The 15,168-nt window shown below is 53.2% G+C and overlaps 1 protein-coding gene and 1 long non-coding RNA gene across 5 annotated transcripts in view; one reads left to right on the top strand and one right to left on the bottom strand.

The window, feature by feature from the left end:
- The window catches only part of CCDC93 (coiled-coil domain containing 93), a 103,264-nt gene that overhangs the window by 81,754 nt on the left and 6,342 nt on the right, over nucleotides 1-15,168 (top strand). For both annotated transcript variants that reach the window (XM_004458040.5, XM_071216482.1), the window contains exons 19-23: nucleotides 1,646-1,754; nucleotides 5,173-5,255; nucleotides 7,194-7,231; nucleotides 8,603-8,687; nucleotides 12,815-12,928. In XM_004458040.5, the coding sequence (XP_004458097.2) occupies nucleotides 1,646-1,754; nucleotides 5,173-5,255; nucleotides 7,194-7,231; nucleotides 8,603-8,687; nucleotides 12,815-12,928 (429 nt within the window). The remainder of the gene's footprint in view (nucleotides 1-1,645; nucleotides 1,755-5,172; nucleotides 5,256-7,193; nucleotides 7,232-8,602; nucleotides 8,688-12,814; nucleotides 12,929-15,168) is intronic.
- Nucleotides 8,331-14,451, bottom strand: LOC131279231 (uncharacterized). Of its 3 annotated transcripts, XR_009186620.2 has the most exons (6): nucleotides 14,281-14,451; nucleotides 13,028-13,110; nucleotides 12,670-12,805; nucleotides 10,349-10,423; nucleotides 8,998-9,122; nucleotides 8,331-8,616 (listed from the first exon to the last, which is right to left on the bottom strand). It is a non-coding gene; the product is annotated as an uncharacterized lncRNA (long non-coding RNA). The 3 variants fall into 3 exon arrangements; XR_009186619.1 differs by lacking the exon at nucleotides 10,349-10,423 and having other exon boundaries at nucleotides 8,331-8,619; nucleotides 14,281-14,450; XR_009186618.1 differs by lacking the exon at nucleotides 10,349-10,423 and having other exon boundaries at nucleotides 14,281-14,450.

The raw sequence follows: 15,168 nt of genomic DNA, 5'->3' as shown, positions 1-15,168 counted from the left end.
TGGCTGGGACGGGCTCACCTGCCCAGGGCAGCCTCAGCACCAGCGAGGGGAAGCTGCAGCCAAGCGACCTGAGCGAGGACAGCAGGATGGACTGAAATGACCTGGCAGGGATGCTGGGGAGCTGTTCCTGCTGGGGCTCAGGGAAGATTGGGTTAAGAAGAGGGAAAAAGGCCGTCAGGATCGTGCTTGAACTGCTGGTGGGGCCGTGGGGTGGATGTTTGCATCATTGATTGAGAAAAAGCTTAAAGGACCTGGAGCAGGGTTGAGGGGGGAGTGGGTAGGTACTTTAATGAAATCTGGGGATCTTGAAAGTGAGCTGTCCAACCAAGTGCAGGTGCCCAGGAAGCACTTGGGTGTGTGGGCCTGACGCTCGGAATGGCTTGGCCTGCAGATTTAGGTGTCCACACTGTGTCCGTGGTAACTAAGGCTTGAGAAGAGGCACTGGGGCTCGACCGGGCAAGCACACTGTGAAGGCAGCCTGGAGAGGAGCCCGCCAGCAGGGCTGGGCATGAGCAGCTGGGGGCCAGGGAGGGCAGGCGCACGCGGTCTCCTGGGAGCCCAGCGGAGAGCTCAATAGAGAGAGTGGGAAGTGCTGCTGAAACTTCAGGGAAGCCAGAAGTTGGGAATGGTCTGGAAGACGTTGCCCGTGAAACTGGAGGGGAGGATTGGCATTGCCGAGGGCACAAGCTCTCAGTAAAAAGGAAGAGGAGGAGGGTGGCACCCGAACGTGATGGGGATTAAGGAAGGGTTTTTTGTTTGTTTTTTAAGGAAGGAGGGCCTTTAGCATATTTAAGTGCCAGTAGAAAGGGAGAGGCTAGAGGCTCGGTTGGTGAATAAGTGCCACCTAAGGCTCCTGAGGGGAACAGGAGTCAGAGCTGAGCGCTGGGGAGCGTGGCCAGAAGTGCACCTTTGCCTCTAGCCCTTCCGGGCTTTGGTGTCAAGATTTCTCCTGGCGGTGGTGGCAGGTTTCTCCTGGCGGTGGTGGCAGGTTTCTCCTGGAGGCCTGCAGTCCCCCCGGGGGTTAGAGGACAGTGCGAGGAGAGATCCTGTGAAGCCAGGCGGGAGGGAGAGTGGGAGGCTGCGGAGGGCGGGGGCTGCACCCAAGCGCCAGTTGGTCCTGAGACTGGCGAGGTGGGGCAGGGTGTGACTGGGGACTCTGGGGTGGCCCAGAAGCCGCTCACCTCGGGAGCCAGAACACCCTGGTCATGCCGGAAGGGGGTGTTAGGCGTAAATCGTGGGGCGTGTGAGCCAGGCTAAGGGATTCGGAGGTACATGAGACAGCAGGGTGGCATCCGTTCTGTCACCTGGGGAACCCCATTTGTTCCCCATTCCCCACCTGCACTAGTGGAACGAGCTCCTGGGAGTCCTTTGGGTCATGGTGAGCTGGCCCAGGGGTCTGCACACACTAGTACTTCCCATCAGAGTCTGTCTTCCCACCCACTAATCCGGAGGTCCCAGCTCCTGTGTGTGTTGGAAAGGGGAGAAGCCAGTCAAAGGTGGAGACGGGACCAGGCCGGGGGCGGGACCCTGCCCTCGCTCCAGGCGTGCGGCAGGGCGCAGCGGGGTAGGGCAGCAGTCTCTCTCCCCAGAGAACACGGAAGGCCTTTAACCAAGTAGCGTTGTCTCCGTCCCTTTTGCATTTTAGGCTCGAAGAAATCGAGAAATAGCCATTTTGCACCGCAAGATTGATGAAGTGCCCAGCCGCGCCGAGCTGATACAGTATCAGAAGAGATTTATTGAGCTCTACCGCCAGAGTAGGTGCCTCAGCTACGAGCAAGCCCTTGCAGCTCGTCCTGGGAGGGCAGGGGCGGGGGCCCCGCTTTCTCGGGGCGGTGCTAGCATGCTGGCACCTTCTGCTACTGCCCTCTCCGTGCACACCCCTTAGGTGGGTCTCGCTCATCCTGGTGGGCCCTGTGGCCCTCCGTGAGCCCCGCCCCCCACCTTCCAGGAACAGCCTGACCGCAGCATCCGTCCATCAGTCTCCTTGTTCCCTGTGCAGACTTTCTTCCTGATGTGGCCCCCAGCTTTACGGCTGGTGTTGACCCAGGGATCCCCGACGGGGCCTCCTCGGTCCTGAAATCAGATACTGTGTCTCGTCAGGCTCAGGACGGCCCTCACAGCTGTCACGTCCGGGTTCAGACCGGGCCATGTCCTTGCTGCAGGGCTCAGCTGCTCTCAGCTAAGTCACGGTTAGCGGCCGCACTCCCGCCCGTAGGCTCTCATCCCCGCCTCCGATCAGACCCTTCTCTCCCCGCCAGCCACCCGCAGCTGCACCAGGGGCCTCTCCCCCTCTCTCCTCACTGTGCCTGGGATGCTCTGCCCCCTCCCGTGCTGCGCTCTTCCCTCGTCCTTCCCATCTCCCGTTGCCCCTGCCTGGGATCTCTTTCTCCTCTGCTGGACAGAGTCCTGCAAGACCCAGCTCAGATGGCATCAAACCCCACTGGGCCGCTCTCTCAGGTGCCCCGGGATGCCTCACGCTCACAGGCACAGCTGGATTCAGCCTTGCAGCGTCACTGGTCAGCCAAGCCGGACACCTCCCAGTCCTCCCTGACTCGCACGCCTCTGCCCGTTCTGTTTCTTAATAATTTTCAAATCCATTTCTCCTCAAGCTTTTCAGTAGCCTCCTACTCATCTCTAACCAGAGCGTGATCCCTTCTCTACACTCTTGCCTGGGAGATTTTTCGCAAACATAAATTTGATCATTTTGTACCTTGCCTTAAAATGTTAGTACTCAATAGCTACCCACAACTTGTCGGGTGATCGTCAGACCCTGAGTGCACGGCACAGAGTCCTACCTGGTTCCTGGGCCCACTCTAAAGGTCCCTCTCCAGCTCCCGCGCCGTCGCTTGGTGCCACGCCCCCTCGCCCCTGCACCCAGCCGCGAGCCCTCCTCGATGCAGTCACCAGGTCTCACCTGGCCCGCTGTTGACTCTTCCTCCAAAATCCAGCTCAGATTTTGCCTTGCGATCGTGGCCTCTCAGGCATCCTGGTTCAGCTGGAGCGCTCTCCTTTTTGGAAGAGTCCGGAATCCTGCTTGGTCTTGTGCGCCTTTCCCCACCACAGCCCTAATATCTGACAACCCCTGTGTTTTTCGATTGGGATGTCAAGGCAGGTTCCAGCGATGGCTGTTTGTCAGCAGAAACCGTTTCTGCCTTAAATGTTTCCCCTTGATTTTCTGCCTCTGCTTCCACTAAAGCTTTTTGGCAATAATACCTTACATCTATATTTCACAGAATGAATTTCAAAAGTCAGAGTTGTTTTGGTGGGGATATTTTTATGCCAAAGACATTCTCAAGCAGTTGCAACAAAATACCTACATCAAAGTTTTAAAGTAGTTTATTATTATCATCAAATATCTGCAACCCCCACCCAATCCTTGAGCTGGTTGAATGTGGAAAAGGTGACAGCCGTGTTCTTGGGCAATAAAGCTAAAAGTTGATTTTTATACAGCATTGATTTTCAGCTTTGGCTATACATTGTAATTACCTGGGTTCCACCTCCAGAAATTCTAATCTAATGGGTTTTGAGAATTTCTTAAAGCTCCTAAGGTGATTCTGTTTTTTCCAGCCAAAACTGACTGAGTAGCACTGTTCTAAAGCTTTTAGCAATAATAATATCTTACACTGAGTATTTCACCAAGTGATATTTCCTACAAATAGGTATCTTGATGTAGGGGACATTTTGAAGCTGTTTATCAAAATGCTTGTGTCAGATTAACATCTATTACCAGATTTATAGAGCTGATACCTCCAGCCCATCCTTGAGCTGCACAGTGTGAGCGAGAAAGAAATAATACCAGTCCTAAAGTTGAAAGTTGGCTGGCTGGCTTCAGGATGCAGGGAATGGTAGGGGCAGCTGGCAGAGGAAACCAGAAGTGCCCGCGGCCTGCCCTGCTCACCCCTCACCTGTCACGCCCCGCAGGACCCTGTGGCCAGGGAGCAGGCACAGCGTGCGCCCAGGCTCGCCGGATCAGCCAGCGCCTGTAACCCTCAGGCGCCAGGGCCTAGCGACAGGCGCAACGCCTACTTCCAAGTCCAGTTCTTGGGGTGTTATCTGCCTCTGGGTGGCTGTGCGTTATAGGAATTCAGAGCGGTAACGAGCTCACACGGGCTGGGAGGTGAGCCGGGGAGGAGGAGGAAGAGGCCTGTGTTTGCGGAAGGCTTTCACCGCAGCACCTCTTCCTCTGGAACATGACCCTGCAGCCCTGGAATTTGCCCAGCTGGCTTAGTAACTGGCTCATCCTAAGGGAAGAATGTAGGAGGGAGGCAGGCAGAGGTAGAATAATTTCACAGGTAAGGATGACTGAGGCCCCCCTTTCGGGAGAATTCCCGTGGACCCAGTCGTGCCAGCTGCGGCAGGCACGTCGTTCATCCAGTAGGCATCTCTGAGAACCTGCCCCGTCGGCCTGTGCTGAGCACGGGGTTCCCTTGAACACGCTGGGGCTCCTGCTCCCGAGAGCTGTGGGAAGGGGGAGAGCCAGCGTGGTAAGCGCAGGGATGCTTCAGCGACATTTGCAGGCAGGAGACCTGCCCCAGCCCAGGCATGTGTGCAGGTGACGAGAGAGGTGGCTGCCGCCGTGCGCCTTCGTCCCGTCCCTCCACTCTTAGCCGCCCTGTGAGGTGGCGATAGCGGTGGCCCCGGTTTGCAGGTTGGGGCCGGGTCATCTGTTCACGACCCATGACTCAACACTGAGGTCCGTCCGACTCCCCGGCCGGGGCATATCCTTTCCCCTTAACCCTGGCCCCTCCGGCTGCCAGGCTGGCTCATCAGCCGCTCTTTCTCCCTGGGACTTTTTATAGTGCATCTTCAGTCCCTGTGAAGTCTCGCCACCCAGCCGGGCTTCCTTGTTTGCTGTCCATCTCGAGCTGTGTCATTATGAAGAGGCAGTGCTCACTTCTCCTCCCTGCCGCCTTCCTCCCAGGGTACCACGCCTGGGGGCTTCTGAGAAACCCACCAGTCCCTACCCTGCCAGGGGGGCCCTCAAGGCCCCTCCCCGCCTCCTCAGCCTGCAGCCGGTGCGGGGGCCTGGGCGCCTTGGGGCCCCAGCACAGACCCAACAGATAGCTTCTCTGCTCTGGTGGAGCCAAATCCGGGGGACCTCCCGAGGTAGGGGGGCTGGAAGGTCGTTTTGATAGGTTTCCTTACCATGTGCTGATTTCTTTGCATTGACAGTTTCAGCAGTCCACAAAGAAACAAAGCAGTTCTTCACTCTGTATAATACCCTGGATGACAAAAAGGTTTATTTGGAAAAAGAGGTAAGAATATTTTAAAAATTAAGTAACTTAATGCGATGAGCAGCTCACAGCACTCTTGCCCCCAGGGAGCCCACATGAGCTGGCTGTCCAGGACGCCCTCGGTTTAAGTGGAGGAGTGCCGGCGGGTGGCAGGCGGGCGACCCTGGGGAGCCCACTGCACAGGGGGAGGGGGCAGACTGGTGGGCAGGCCATTTCATGGTTCGACGTCAGTTAAGCCACGATGAAAGCAAAAGTAGTGGAAGTGTAAGAGGTGGCTGTGGAGGTGACTTGGAGCTGGTGGGACTTCAGATTGAGTTTTAAGGGAAGGAAGACAAGCCAGCTGAAACATTTTCTAGCTTGCAAAGAAAAAGTAGCTGCTTTATCATCCGTGGCTGACACGGGTGAGAAGGGGTTAACTGGGGCACTGATACCCCCCTTGTTACTCTCTAACTCTCAAATCAGGTTACATCCATTCCTGATTCGGGACTTCTCCAGGACAACAAATTATTGGGGTCAGGCATGTTAAGAAAGAGAGCGTGAGCTTTGGAGTGGGGTAGATTGGGGTTTCAGTTTGGCCTCATGGTCCTTACCTGTAAAATGGGTCTGACACTTGCATCAAGTGGTTATGGTGAGGACAGAATGAGAAAGTGACTGTACATGGTGTATTCTCAGTGCATATTAATTCCCTCCCCACCTTCAGGTTCATAGAGAATTTGTTTTCATGTTATCATCACCCTGTGCTGTGCATTAATTGCCATCCTACTGAGAACAATTTTACCAGTACATCTTTTACTTGACCCCAAATTGAGGGAACTCTAAGTATCGTCACCTTTGTCAAGGTACCATACTAGAGGACACTCCCTGAGGAGCGGGTTGAGTATTTCTTTTTCTCTGTACCTCGAACCTTTCACAGTGACTGGCTCACGACAGGTACATGGTAAATATTTGAATAGATGCGCGCAGTTGGCAGGATTTAGGTCGGACCTGGGCTTAGCGCTGCCCCACGCCTGAGCCCAGGGGTCTTTGTGCCTGGCAAGGGAAGTCTCATCAGCCTTGACTTAGGGACAGGCCAGCCTTTCTCAGAAGGCCTTGAACCCCAGTGGCCTTCCTCGTTAGTGTTTCAAGTCGTTGCAGTCTTTAACAACTGGGCTGGTGTGTGCTTGTTTGGGCTTTTGAATTCTAAGCCATATTAATTAACACAGACCTTTGCCTTTGAATAAATTGTTTGTTTTATTCCAAATGCACTTATGCCTGCGATATTTTAGCTTTAAAACATCCCTGTGGGGAAGTCAGGACAAGAACGTGGCTTTCCTGATACACACTGAACCCGAGGTCCAAATATGGTGAATGGCTAGTCCTGAACTTGAGGGTGACGTGGTCGGAAAGGGCACCTTGTTCTCGGGATCCTGCCCTTCTCTGGACAGTGTCACTGGGCAGCTAGAGGGTCCTGCCTTGGGGGCTAAGCAGGTTGTATGGAAGTAGGTACCCAGGAGGCACTCAGTGTCCCCAGCAGCTGGCTAATGGGCAGGAAGAGGACGGAGCAGCATGCTCTCACCCTCCCACCACACGATTCCCCCTAAGCTGACAGCCCTGAGCAAGCGCAGTGTTTGCAGGATGGACCGGGGCTTTGGGGCAGCTTGTGCACAGAACCCCAGTGTTAGTAGCTTAGCCTCTTCTCATCTGGCATTCAGGTCCCTCCCAAGAACCCTCTTCCTACATTCCTGTGGTGAGGGGTTGTAGTAAGAGGAGGTTTTGGTGAGTACAGGGACGTAGATTCCCTGGGGAAAACGGGGACCAACAGCACTCTTTTTTTCACATGTTCCTTTAATCTGCGTAAACTGTGTGTGTTCCTTTCAGAAGAGGTGTGGCAAGACCACACGAGCTTCTAGGGCTGATTAGCACCGTGATCTCAGCCTTTTGTTGATAGACGGTTTGTTTTGTTTTTTTTAACTTTCCCAGATTAGCCTGCTGAACTCAATTCACGAGAACTTCTCTCAGTAAGTACTGACAGCCTCCCTTCCTGTAAACATCCCTGTGGGCCCTGCACTTTGTGTTCCGTTCACCTTGGTATTAGGGACGCATGGCTGAGAAAGGGACAGGCAAGATTTAGTGCCAGGTGTGTGAGTCTCCCACCTTCAGCCCTGCTGCTCAGGACAGGGGGAGCTGGGTTCGCCTAGGCCTCCATTCCTGCTAAAATAGGACTACGTAAGAGTGAATTTAAAAACACCAAGAAAATCTTAGGGCGAAAGATAACACGGAAATAATTCAGCTCTGCCTAGCTACTGTATAATCTCTTTTGTATATTAGCTTTGCCTTGGTAAGATCAAATAAATACTATTCATACTTGGGCACCTAGAGTTACTTTAAAATTTACGTAATGAAATAAATAATCTATGTAATTTTTTTAAAGAATTTAAGAATCTTGTGGTGGGTTTTGTTTTTAAGTTAATGGGCACGTTATGGTTTTTTTTTTTCCAGCAAAGCCCACTGATAACCCAAATCATACCGGTCCTCAAGCCTGCGTCTCGGCCTGCCCACCTCCGGGCTGCCCAGGGCTGGCTCCGAGCAGACTTCCTCCCCCCGCCCAGCATGAACCTCTGCTGACCCCAGGCAGGTGGCCCTCAGCAAAACTGATGGAGGCCCCAAGGCATCATAGGCTCTGGGTTTCAGCTTCTTTTCTAATTGAAAAACAAAACCGTGCCCAGCTCTCTGATAAGATCCAGGTTAAATCAGTGCCCGACTGACTGACCATCCTGGGACATTTGTAAAGACGGTGTCTTCGGCATTATTGCCTGACATTTGGAGCAGTTCAGGTGTTTGGGGAAGAGTTCCGCTCCCCGTCAGCCCGTCCTTGGAGGAATTCTCTGTCCCTGTTCCGTGTGCTCTGCTCCTCCTGCAGGGCTGGGGCCAATGGGGAGATTTAGCCCCTCGGGGAGTCCACGCAGGTAGCTGCTGCTTCTAATAACAGGTTCCCAAGTCCTGAGAGTTCTACGAGACCTCAGAATCTCTTCCTCTTGAACTGTCTCTTAAATTCTCAGATTTTTAAAAGCCAAATTGAATTTATTCCTTAAGCACTTCATGCTATAATTCAAAATGTTTCGTTGATTATCATCACATTTTATTTTACTTTGAGAAAATACACGTTAAGAAAAGCGAAGGGAGAATAAAAGAGATGAACATATCGAGATCAGGATGCCAGTGAGAGTAGTACAGTGAGTGCTCATGCGTCCTGCAAGTTTGCACTCGCTCCACTGTCCCCGGCGCCCGCGGCTCCACTGCGCCTGGCAAGGCCTCTTGCTCCGGGGCTGACCCTTGGGGCCGCCCCCCTCGCCCTGTGCTGCTCATGCCTCCGCCGGTTTGTCTTTCAGAGCCATGGCCTCGCCTGCTGCCCGGGACCAGTTTTTACGGCAGATGGAACAGATCGTAGAAGGAATTAAGCAGAGTAGGATGAAGGTCAGATGGCTTTTTCCCCCTCCCTTTCTTGAGATTTGATATTAGAAAGAGAGCATTGCCTCTGTCCCGGAGCCCAGACTCCAGACCTGCGGTGGAGAAGGCCCTGGGGAGAGCGCGGCTTCCTGTGTTCTGGGAATGGGCTTTCAGTCCCAAAACACCTTGGAGAGAGGGTTCCCACCGCGAGTGGGACGCTGCAGCTGGCAGGACCTGCGCCACGAGCTGCCCACGCCCCATGTTCAGAGGCTGCTGTGAGCAGCGGAGCACCTGCTGTGCACAAGCCCTGTGCTGCTGCTCCTAAAAGCCCTCTTACCTGAGTAGTGCGGCCCCAGTGTTACAGGTGGGGAACCGCGCCCACCAGCAGCTCCCTCCTCTAGCCCAGGAGCTCTTCCTCACTGGGTCTTCGGTTCCAGATGTTCTGCCAGTAGAGCTTCATTCCTGAGGAGGTTGAGATGGTGTTAGTTCTCAGGCGTCCCCTATAAACATGCACACAGTCCTGAGCTTTCTGCTGGAGGCAGAGGAAACTGAGCCAGAGAAGTCAGAGGAAGAAGAGAACTGAAAGGGGGCAGGGAGGCACCAGAGGCGGCTCTGCAGAGCCTGGCTCCATTGAGCAGCAGGGCTTCCCTTGCCCTGTGGCTCTGCACTTGGGAGCCGTTTCCTCGGTAGACTCGCTGGAGGTTAAAGAACACCCAGCTCAGTGCCCTACCCAGGTGAATCCTAACTACTGCTTCCCGATACGCCTGGCCTTGGGCCCTGCTTATAGAATGGATCACTAGGGCCGAGCACAAAAATGAGAGCAAACTGAAGTCGGCGCTTGCCTTTTGCGTGCGTGCCTACCTCTTGCCAAGGGAGCAGATGGGGTCTGTTCTCGATGAGCTGGGGTTTGAGCCAGGCGGAGGGTGGGGAGCCTGGCTAACTGAGCGCCTCTAACAGCCCAGGGGACAGCGTGCTGGGTGCCCTCCACCCCAGCCATCGTGCCTCCTCAGGAGCTGCACGTGTTTATGGTGAAGAACCACAGGGTGTACTGGGGTTTTATCCCTTTGCTTTCCCTTCCTGTTTCCTAAAAGTGGCGTTCCTGGCGAAGGAAATGGGTCTGACCCCTTTGCCCTCTCCATTTTGAGTCTGGCTGCTGGCAGCATCTTGGTGCTGGCCAGTGGAGGCAGCTGCTGTCTCTTCCTGCCCCACCAGGCGGTGGGTACCAGGTGGAAGTCAGGAGCCAGCAGGGAGGGCTCTCGTTCTCACGTCTGTGTCCCCAGCGGCCCCACGCACCTGGCCTGTAAGAGGCAGGCAGGGCTCTTTGTTGAATGAGTGAACACGTCCGGTGGACTCTGAAAGCATGTCTCAAAGAGGGTTCCAGATATGGTTTGAGTACCTATGGGCACCTTGAATGGAATACATCTTGTCTGCTTTGCTCCATCCGGATGGATATGTCTTGGTGTGTTTGCTTAAAAGCAGACATAGCCCTCCTGTAACAGTGCCACGGTGGTCCTGCGCAGAGGAGGGGTGGCGAGGGGTACACAGATTCCCCTGAATAGACAGGTCCCGGGTGTGCATGGAGGAGACCCCCACTGTGTGCAAGCAGTAGGACAGGTGTTGATGGTCCCTCTAAGGCTTATGAGTAAAGGGCCCCTTTGAGCCAGATATTCCTGACATGTTGGCCTCACCTAAGGGGTACGCCCTCTGGCTCTCTCCGGAGTACCCTGAGAGTGGGCTTGGCAAAGCAGCCTGGGATTCCTGACCTAGGGTATAAAGAAGGTGTAAATAAGGGGTAGGTGAGAATAGTGTGGAAAAAATGCAACTTAGACCTGAGAGCTCCTGATTCTGAGAGTGGGACTCTTTCACCCTTCTTACCATGTAGATTCTAGGATGTTAAATGTTAAGCTACCTTTATTGAGCTTCTGCTATGAGCCAAATGATATATTATTCACTTAACATTTACTCTCTCCTATTCCTCATACCAAAATGTGATCTAGGTGATACATCCTTATTTTATTAATATGTTAACAGTCCTGTGATTCAAAAAGGTTAAATCTGCCAAAGGGTATACAGCCAGCGGCAGGGCTGAGGATTTGAGCCCAGGCCTTTCTGGCTTCCAGCTCATACCCTAGGTAGGTTGCCACAGGGGCGTGGATCAGATCATAATTGAACTATACCACCTTGGCTGTACTACCAGGACATAACCATTCTTAGCCTTAGGAAAGGCTGGGAGAGTAAGAGGTGGGGACCCAGCTGCAAGGTGCAGCCCCACAGGAGGAGCATGGCACGGGCGCTTTGGGGAGTAGGGTCTAAGAAGTAGCAGCAGGGGGGGTTGTGGCAGGGCGGAGCACCCCGTGACAGGGACTGCGAGCCCATGACAGATGCAGGCAGCGCTGGGAAGGCGTCAGCAGGAGCAGGGCCGGCTCCTGCCCCAGCACTCTCAGAGTAGGCGAGGCCAGGACTAGGTGGGACTTCCCATTTCTGGAAGAGCTGAGTACAAGGCAAGCCACCAAGCTCGAGGCCTGGGTGCATGTGTGCAGCAGGTCTGCATGCGTGTGCAGCCTTACGGGAAGGGAGGGTACAGAGTCTGGGAATAAGGTCACAGTGGGCGCAGAGGATCTGGGTACGAGGTCAGGCCTGGACCGGGCAAATAAGTCCCGTGTGCGCTGGGCCCTCCTCACAAGGTCAGGACAGGCGTTGAGAATACAGTTTGCAGGTGAGCCTGTGTCGTCAGCAAGAGGCCCATGCTGTGCAGAGAGGGCAGAGGACAATGGAGTAAACTGCAGCCAGTTCAGCTCTAACTTGTGTTGACCAACCGTGAAATCCCTTCTGAAGGGTATGTCAGGGTAGCGTTCCGGCATCAAAGGGCTGGCCAGCCAGCAAAGCATCCCTCACTGCCTCACTCGGCGAGCTCTTAAGCAGCCGCTGTGAGCCGGCCACCGGTCTGGACTAACTCTTTTCTCCCATTTCCTGACTGCCCGACGCGCTGAGGTCATATTCTGAAAATAAAGCACAGGCCACGGCCAGCTGTCCCTGCCCCTCAGGACTGTGCCAAGTGCACCCGCCTCCAAGCGCCCTCCTGGCCAGGCGTCTGCGGTAGCCGTGGGCCACCCTCCCTGCCAGCTCGCCCTGTTCCATTCTGTCTGTGGCACAAGCCCCCCCGGGGGTGTCCACACGTATCGCTGCGTGCCGGAGCTCATTTGCTGAGTGTCTGCGGCGTGCGCTGTGAGAGCAGGGCCGGCTTCTTCTGCTCACACCCCGTGGGCAGCCCCACACTCAGCACGGGCCCAGTCAAGATTGGTTGGTGAATAAGCTTTCAGGTACCTTAGGAGAGTCTCTGAATCAAAGTTTGGTCTTCACCTATGAGATCAGAATCCCAGAAACCACCTAAACTGTCCGACAGCAGAAAGATGGGTAAGTAAGCAGTCATGGTGTGCAGTACCGAGGAGTTGTTAAAATTACCATCGTGGATAGTTTATAATAATAGGGAAACCCAGCTTTAAAGGAGGAACACAGTTATTTAAATCAGGGCTTCTCGGTCTCAGCACTGCTGACCTTTTGGGCTAGAGAATTCTTTGTTGTGGGGGGCTGCAAATTGTCAGATATTTACCAGCATTCCTGGCCTCTCCCCACTAGATGCCGGCACCACACTTCCCAACTCCCACCCCACCCCCATATGTGACAACCAGAACTGTCTCCAGGCATTGCCGAGTGTCCCCTGGAAGGCAGGAGCGCCCTCATTTGAGAACCGTCAAGCTGCGTGTGGCAAAGTTGTTTGTAGTGGGAGCCAAAAAAGTAAAGTAGAAGCAGTTAATTAAGCAGTTTTCTCATAGAATCACTGAATAAAGTATAGAGCCTCCATGCCAGGTAAGATGCAAATAGGTAAAAAATAAAACTAACTTCAAAAATGATGTACAGAAGAAAGTACTGGGAGGAAAGCTTTCAAAGTGTTAGTAACGGTTCACCTTTGGGATGATGAAATATCGAGGCTGAATCTTAGGTAAGTTACCTTGACCTTACAGACCGTGTGACTCAGAGGACTGAGAGGAGTCTGGGACCACCTTTCCTTTGCAGTCAGATGTTTTCTTGTCAGTGTTTGCAGCCTTTGGTTGGAACATGCCTTTTCACTGCCATTTTCCAAAACACTTCAACAGATGGAAAAGAAGAAGCAAGAGAACAAAATGAGAAGAGACCAGTTGAACGACCAGTACTTGGAACTGTTGGAAAAACAGAGGCTGTACTTTAAGACTGTGAAGGAGTTCAAGGAGGTAAGAGGAAGGGTGGGCAGGATGAGAAGAAGTCCCCTCCACCCCCCACCTTTAATCCGGAAACCCCCAAAGGGAAAAGGCCCAGAGGAGAAGAACTACCTGTCAAATGCTGCTTGGGCGTGCCGGCCCTGCCCTTCTGTCAGCACAGAAACAAAGAATAAATAAACGAGGTCACCCATAAGCTGTCGAAACCAAAGACAAATAAAAGTGAAATGGAATTGCTCTTGCACTGCAGGCTCTCAGGGCTGAACTCAGGATGGCCCCCAGAGCACCCCGTGCCTTCTGTGTCGTAAGCCCCCGGTTCCCACGATCCACCAGCCCGACGGCAGCTCCCTCTGAGCTGGCTGACATCCCTAGGCCAGGGATTTGCCTGCACCCTCGGTTTCTTCAACCCCAAGTAACTTGTGAAGAAGGGAGGGTGAGAAGTGGGGGGAATGTGTTCTTCACTCAGCTAAATATATTCCATTTAAAGGACTCTCCTTTAAAAAAATAATACATCCTCTTGTCTCTGTGGTGTAAAATAGCCTTTTTCTTACAAAATAGTGGTGATAATGAATAGTCTTTTTTTTCCTTAACCTTTTTATTGGCCAAAACTTCCAATTAGCCACCACGTCAGCATTCCAAATCTGTAAGCTTGCTTTCATGAGCTCCTCTGAGGTAAACTGGGGCCGCCACAGGCTTCAGGAAGAGGCAGGGACGGGAGCTTGTGTGCCTCTGCACCACCTCCACCCCTGCCCTCGTAATTCTGCTGCTTTTCTCTGTTCCGCACATCGCAGTTCCAGGGAAGAGCTCGTTTGTGGGGGAAAGGCAGTCAGAGGTGGGGCTGCCATCTCATAGGGAGTCATCCCCAGAGCCCTGGCTGCTCTGCTCTTGGTGGGGGAAAGGCAGTCAGGGGTGGGGCTGCCATCTCACAGGGAGCCGTCCCCAGAGCCCTGGCTGCTCTGCCCCCACACCGGCCTCACCTGGCTGCTTGGTCTTCGTGCCCACGTTCTGCATCCTCGCCCCGCCCCACACCCGAGCACGTGTGCTGGGCGATGGTTATTCTTCCAGCACAGTGTTGTTGGCCAGAGCGTGGTTCTTTGGCCACCATAATAGTTCCATTTCTTGGATCTGGTTTACCGCACATTAATGGAGCACCTCTGATGTTCCCATGGGCGCCATTTAGGCACCACAGTATGCCCTCCTCCAGACTCCCCACATCCTTTGGTCTTAAAACCTTTTTGACTGGAAACATTCGGTTTAATCTAATATTCTGAGACCCACTCACATGGGGAGAGTTCGTTGATTACATGTCTTCTAGAAAACAACACTGTATTAGGGTTCTCTCGGAGAACAGAATCAACAGGAGATACCTGTCAGTAGTATGCGATTTTATCAGTCTCATGTGACCGCGGGGATGCACAAGTCCAGGTTCGCAGGCAGGCTGAGATCAGGGGCTCCAGTGAAAGTCCAGTGAAGGTCCTTGATGAGTTTCTCGGAGATGCTGGCTGTCCAAAGATGAGCTGGGAAATTCTCTCTGAATGCTGAAACCACTTCCCCTTTTAAGGCATTCAACTGATTGGCTAAAGCGTCACTCGTTACTGGCAGCAATCTCCCTGATTGATGTAATTGTAATCAGCCATCTATGCAGTAAACTCACTGGTGACTAAAGTCCATAAATGCCCTTGTATAACAGCCCAGTGCTTGCTTGACCAAACAACTGGGCACAGATACCTGGCCGAGTTGACACAATAGCCTAACCGTCATGAACACGTACTCTGAAATCACCTTACTTTTCCTATTACATTAATGGGTGTCTGAACCACAGCCTCTCACAAGTTCATAAAACTAAGATTTAATTTATAGCTTAGCACTGATGAAAGCAGACCATACATTTTTATGAAGCCTGCTTTAGGTACATAATCATGAGTGAACTGAACTTGCTGATAAGCGCTGGGTCTGGTACATAGTGGGCTGGAGATGGTTTTCAGCAGGAAAGAGACAAAGGAAATGAGACATTTTCCTTTTTCTTCCAGAAATACCTATAGGGCTCTTTTAGTATTTGCTTTGAACAGACAATATCATTGTAAAATCTCCCACAAGACTTCTAGGAGCTGGTGTGAAATTTAATCATTGCTTACACACACCAGTTTAGAATATCTGCCCGGAAGCCCTGAGGCATAGTCTCAGTGCGGTGTGGTACATGGAACTACCCACGGTGCGGAGCCTTCCCGGAGAGACACGTCGATGCTTCTGAGTTG

This window comes from Dasypus novemcinctus, chromosome 7 (genome assembly GCF_030445035.2).
Source record: "Dasypus novemcinctus isolate mDasNov1 chromosome 7, mDasNov1.1.hap2, whole genome shotgun sequence".
Lineage (NCBI taxonomy): Eukaryota > Metazoa > Chordata > Mammalia > Cingulata > Dasypodidae > Dasypus > Dasypus novemcinctus.
Note: the sequence above shows the minus strand (reverse complement) of the source record. Positions and strands in the feature narration are given on the sequence as shown.